Source organism: Nematocida major, assembly GCF_021653875.1.
Source record: "Nematocida major strain JUm2507 chromosome Unknown 2332, whole genome shotgun sequence".
Lineage (NCBI taxonomy): Eukaryota > Fungi > Microsporidia > Nematocida > Nematocida major.
The window spans coordinates 1-5742 of NW_025952900.1; the positions used below are offsets into that span (position 1 = coordinate 1).

At 46.1% G+C, this 5742-nt stretch overlaps 4 protein-coding genes across 4 annotated transcripts; 2 read left to right on the top strand and 2 right to left on the bottom strand.

The window, feature by feature from the left end:
• Positions 1 to 1320: 1320 nt before the first annotated feature.
• On the bottom strand, positions 1321 to 1647 carry NEMAJ01_2341 (uncharacterized protein; the record flags this gene model as incomplete). The annotated part of the gene is made up of 1 exon (XM_047916179.1): positions 1321 to 1647. The coding sequence occupies one exon, from the start codon at positions 1645 to 1647 to the stop codon at positions 1321 to 1323; it is 327 nt and encodes a 108-aa protein (XP_047772136.1).
• A 22-nt stretch (positions 1648 to 1669) lies between these two features.
• NEMAJ01_2342 (histone acetyltransferase MYST2) lies at positions 1670 to 2902 on the top strand (the record flags this gene model as incomplete). Its single annotated transcript, XM_047916180.1, has 1 exon — positions 1670 to 2902. The coding sequence occupies one exon, from the start codon at positions 1670 to 1672 to the stop codon at positions 2900 to 2902; it is 1233 nt and encodes a 410-aa protein (XP_047772137.1).
• A 311-nt stretch (positions 2903 to 3213) lies between these two features.
• Positions 3214 to 5091, bottom strand: NEMAJ01_2343 (uncharacterized protein; the record flags this gene model as incomplete). Its single annotated transcript, XM_047916181.1, has 1 exon — positions 3214 to 5091. One exon carries the CDS (start codon positions 5089 to 5091, stop codon positions 3214 to 3216), a length of 1878 nt encoding a protein of 625 aa, XP_047772138.1.
• Positions 5092 to 5234: 143 nt separating this feature from the next.
• On the top strand, positions 5235 to 5726 carry NEMAJ01_2344 (uncharacterized protein; the record flags this gene model as incomplete). Its single annotated transcript, XM_047916182.1, has 1 exon — positions 5235 to 5726. One exon carries the CDS (start codon positions 5235 to 5237, stop codon positions 5724 to 5726), a length of 492 nt encoding a protein of 163 aa, XP_047772139.1.
• Between the last annotated feature and the right edge of the window lie 16 nt (positions 5727 to 5742).

Sequence of the window (5742 nt, forward strand, 5' to 3'; positions counted from 1 at the left end):
AAGAAAAAGTAAACATCCTGAGCTGACTACACATTGTGCTGCTCGTTACAGGTAGGTTAAACTCTTCGGCGGATATCTTTCTAGCTCGATTCTGGGATGTGTATCTGTGGCAGCTTGGCTTCTAACCCAAGCTTCGCGCTCCTTACTGGCACCTGCAGTAAGCTTTCAACAATCAACCAACAACTACAACAAACTCAGTCCAGCGAACTATCTATATCCTATTATTATCCACTTACACTTGCACTTATACATACACATATACCTGTACATACACTTATACATATACACATAGCAAACAAGTACCCAAATATAAATAAATTCAAAGGCTAAAAAACAAACTGTACACATTTTCATTTTAGATATGCTTTTGCTGGAAAAATTATAAAGCCCGCACTCTCTAGCTGGCCATATACGCAGCATTAGACCACAGGAACTGAGAAATACTGAATATATCCCCTAGAAACAATGTAAATGCCGACCAATGAGCTGTGCTCGCATACTTGAACACCTTGGAAAAATGGGTTTGGTTTGAGGGCGCATGGACTTCATTTTTAGTTTTGCAACTTGCATATGCAATGAGTTTAAAAATCTTGGCAATTGCGCTTTACAGCATAAAACACCAGTAGAAGAGAAAAATACCACCTTTAAATGCAGGCTTTATTCATAGCGACACCTGCATCCGCATAGATGCAGTATTGCACTGGCCAAGTTTCTTCCTGTCCTTATAGAATGTTTTTCGCAGTGGATGCGCCCAGGCAGTACATGCTAAATATGCCCTTGAATTGCAGCTTTAGCACTGCCAAAAGCGCTCGCGTGTTTTCAAACCAGCTAATTTCGAGTCTTCCAAGTCGACACTCTCTTCTGCACGGGGCTCGCAAATGCTTCTTTCAGAGGTTTTGAGCGTCCTCCCCCCAAAGTACTTGTCGTACGTTTTATATACCTTTATGGTTGCATATGAGTACAAAAGCAGGCCGCACGAATATCGGACCATGCGAGCTGTTTTTTCTAACGTTGCGAAATTTACCATATTGCAATTGTTTTTCAGACAGCATTTTTATGCGATAGAAGCATCATGCAGATGTCAAATGCAGATGTCAAATTTTCATTTTTGACTTCATATAACACAAGAAATTGCCGATTCTGTGCACAAGACTGCATTAATATCGGGATTCACGTCCCGTACTTTTAAAGAAAGCAGGCAGGCACTGCCCCTTTATACTGGGCAAGTGCTGCAGGATGGAAACTCCGCAAAACCTCCAGACTATAATAGTATACTTTATTTGTGCGTCTATTCATGCACAGAGCAGGCTCTATGCAGTTCTACTCTGTGAATACGATTCTCTGGGGCCTTGAAAGTGCCTCTTCCTGGAAAGGCGTTTCTTCAGGCTGGGGCATTGCAGGGCCTTTTTCCTTTGCGGTTTCTCTCTTTACGATTTTAATCCCTTTTCTTTTGTGCGTTTTCATGAAGTGCCTGTACTCGTCTGGATTTGCCTCTGCAGTCAATTTCTTTATATTTTGTATTTTTTCTTCTCTCTCTTGCACGTGGCGGCTTCTTTCCAGGAAGTGCCGGTTCTTTTCTAACGCGCCAAGGCTTTTTCTTTCCTCTAGCTGGCCTCTTTCCCTATAGTTTGTCTGTCTCTTTTTCATTGATTTTTTGCTAAAAAATTGTATGGAATGTAGTAAATGTAAGAGTAGGATAGAAGCAGATGAGAATGTAAATAGAAAAGTGGAGCTGTTGGGAGACGGTGCGCTGGAAATGCTTTGTAGTATATGCAGAATATGCTACATTTGCTACACAAAATCAGAAGAAGAAGCCAAATGCTGCAAGTCTTGCGGATACTTCTTCCATCCTTTGCACATGCAGGAAGATCACGCGGAAAATGATGGGCACGCCCAAACTTGCGGAAAGTGCCGCCTTCTGGAGGGAGCGATAGAATTTGATGCTTTGCTTGGCCCTGAAATTCCTGCGCTGGAAAGACACACTGAGGAGATAGACTCTGGGCTGCAAAAGAAAATAACGGAAATTGTCCGGAAGAATCGGCCAGGCAAGAATCCAGACGGCATCAAAACAGTCTTTCTGGGAAGCATAGAAATGAGTCCGCTCTTTTCCTCGCCATACCCGGAGGAATACATCAAAAGGCCAACTCTGCACATATGCAACAAGTGCTTGGACTACTTTCCTACCGTGTACATGATGCAGCGGCACAAGAAAAAGTGCCGGCTAAACTATCCCCCTGGAAGACTGCTTTACCTGGACCCGGAAGACGTGGCAGTGTTTGAAGTCGAGGGCACGAAAGAGCCGCAGTACTGCCAGAGTCTCTGCCTCCTTGCAAAGATGTTTTTGGACCACAAAACACTCTACTACGACGTGGAGCCGTTTCTTTTCTACATCATTGGGGAGGTAAAGGACGGAAAGTTTATCATACAGGGATACTTCTCCAAGGAGAGAGGGGAGGGAAAAAACAACCTCTCGTGCATTGTCGTGTTTCCTCCGTACAGGAAGCTGGGCCTGGGGTCTTTTTTGATAGACTTCAGCTATTATTTGACCCGGAAAACGGTGAATCCCCCGTACGCAGGAGGCCCTGAACAGCCGCTCTCAGCAGACGGGGAGAGGGCGTACCTGGCGTACTGGGGAAACTGCATCCTGCGATTCATATGCCACAAAAGACAGTTTTCACCCGATGAGAAGTGCTTTGAGGACATCTCCCTGCTCACAGGAGTGGACAAGAAAAACATCCAGTGGGCGTACAGGAAGCTCTGCGAAAGCGCAAACAAAGAGCTAGTATATGCAGACTTTCTGGCAAACAAGGACGCATCCAAAAGGATACGCCGGCTCAAGAAGGGCGCGTACGTGCAGAAGAGTGTAGAGAGCTTAGAAGAGGGCGCAGAAGTGCCAGAATAAAAACCCGAATTCTACATGAAAGCAGGTACTTGTAATGGGTTATTGCTTAGATGGGCCTAGTTAAGGCTGCACAGCTTAGACAAGAAGGGATAGATTGAGCACTGGCCATATAAGAAAACAGAGAAATAATAAAGGCATGAATTTCACAGCACTACAGACAGCACGGAATAAAGGCGTAATTCTATCCGGGTTTTTTTACACAATTTTCTCAGCGCTTTCCAAGCAGAAAAATTCTGTGAGTTCGAGTTAAAGTGCACAGTTTAAATTCAGACTGTTCAAAAAACATGCGCTTGGCATCAGCTCTTTATTAACTAATAGCACCCTTTTTCGGATGCTAGGCTAGTCACCCCAAGCACTTTTGCTATTTTCTGGTAGTTTGTCCACCTGTTCTTGGCCGCGCTATTTGGGCCTTTTCCGCACTCTATCGCACCGTTTATGGCCTTTGTAGTTTCTCCAAAATTACTCAGCGGAGACTTTGACGTCATCACACGGGCGTTCCAGTACCAAATGCTCACAGCAGCTGCCACCGACTTGTCACTCGCAACCTGATCAGGGTTTGTGTACAGCCTGTCGTCCTTGTATATGGAGTTGCTGGCGTCCTTGTAGTTTGAGGGCCACGACAGCTGGATATATCCCCTTCCAAAGTAGTGCTTGCCAGGAGACGCAACAACAGTGCCGTTTGCCTTGTTTGCGTTGTCGTAGTTCGTGCACGGAGTTGACACGCAGGCTTTCTCTACGAGTTGGGTCAGTCCGCCGGACTCGTGGTATATTTGCGCTAAGAACATGCTTTTTTCGTTGTTGTCCCAGGACTGCTTGTTTATTTGAGAGACCAACTCAGCGACAAAGTCCTGCTTTGGGGCTCCTCCATATCCACACGCACTCAACGTGCTCTTCACCTGGTCTGCTGTTAGTGAAGACTTGTTTTTGCTGGGGGCTCCTCCAGAAGATCCGCTGCTGGCACTTGCGCTGGAACCTGAACTGGAACCTGAATTTGCAGCAGGTTTTGCGCCTGTTTTGCTGGCTCCAGGAGTGCCGGAATTGCTTATGGCAGGGACGGAAAGTGTGCTTCCAGCCTGTGAAATCGCGCTTTGTGCAGAGCCAGCAGCTCCGCCAGAGGCACTGGAGCTTGGAGCTTGCACTCCCGAGCCCACGCCGCTTCCAGGGTCGCTGAAGTTCACAGCAGGAGTGCTCTTGTCAGGAGAAGAGTCTTTTGAGTTTGAGGCACTAAAACCATTCGAAGAGTTTGAAGTATTCGAGGAACCATTTGAAGTATTCGAAGCACTAGAAGAGTTTGAAGTATTCGAGGAACCATTTGAAGCACTAGAACTATTTGAAGTATTCGAGGAACCATTTGAAGAGTTTGAAGTATTTGCTGAACCATTTGAAGCACTAGAAGAGTTTGAACTATTCGCTAAACTAGGACTGCTTGGACTGCTTGGACTGCTTGGACTGCTTGAACTGCTTGAAGGATTCGCAGAGTTCGAGCTAGAGCCCCGGAATTCTGCATAGTTGTTGAACTCTGTGGGTATTTTAAAGTCAATATCTCCTATGCCAGAATCCTTGTACTCTATGACTATATTCCCGCTCTGTGCACTGTCCATGAAGCTTTCATTGAAAGAAGTACCGCTGCTTCCTCCGCTAGAGGGAGAGATACTCCCGCCGGAGGAGGCACTTCCTGCACTGGGGATTTGGCTGGGCATGACTCCTCCAGTGGTACTCTCCTTTCCTGTGATATTCGCATCTTCAGTTGGCATGACAGATGCGCTGGGCTTAATATGCATGTTCCCAGGCACCATAGGATCAAAAGAGTCGAGAATCTCATGCGCAGCATCACCCACAGTTACGCTTTTTCTTGTTTTTTCAGGGTCAGGCACAGTCCGGGTAGGTTCTGCGGTGGGGTGCTTAACAGTCACTGAAGGAGTCACATTCGGGGGCAGTGTTATAGTCACAGTGCTTATTTTGACGTGGTCATCGGCCTCTTTCGCGCACTGAACTTTCCCATTTGCAGAGACGCAGTAGTGGCCCTCCTTGCACGGGAATATTCCCCATGTATTGTCATTTCGTAGCAGCCCTATGCTATTTCCTATGCATTTCGCGTCATTATAAACACCCTCTAAACTTGCCACTTTTCCAGCGTATATGCGCTGTATTCCGGCTAGAAGCATATATGTCATGCAGAGTCCTTTCATGCTATGAAAACATTTGTTTTCTTAATACATATACAGCACGGACTGTTTCACATTTGCGCCAGAAATATCACTCTCTCTGCTACAGTGTTTGCTCTGCGCTTATGAAGAGCTGCCTTTATTAAGCCGAGAGTTTCACATTTCTCATGCTTTGCAAAGAGGAGGAAAATTCAGAGGGGAGCGTTTTAGAAAGAGTGTCGCAGAAAGTGGAGTACTTGGTAAATCTGCTGAGAACATCTTCCGAGGGAATAGTAACTGACAAGATTCTGAAGGAAATACTCGCGCTGCACACGGTCCTGCAGGACAACAAAGAGTGCATAGAGAGCCAGGAGTACCACAAGATGCATATAGACGCAGAGTGCAGGAAGCGAGTAAAAGAGAGCAGAGACTACACAGACATACGCAGCAAGAGAAATGCAGAGGTTGTTGCAGAGGATGCTGAAGAGGTAAAGTTCTGCCTAATAACACAGAAGGAAATAGAGGAGAAAGTGGAGGCTCCGTGCGGGCACGTCTTTGACAAAGAAGGCCTGGCTTTCCTCTACAAGAATACCCCGCAGAAGAAGAAGTTCCAGTGCCCGTACGTCGGATGCAAGAGCGACTGGCATGCACTGAAGTATAACCCGACAAAGACAAAGTAGAGATGTTAATACGATG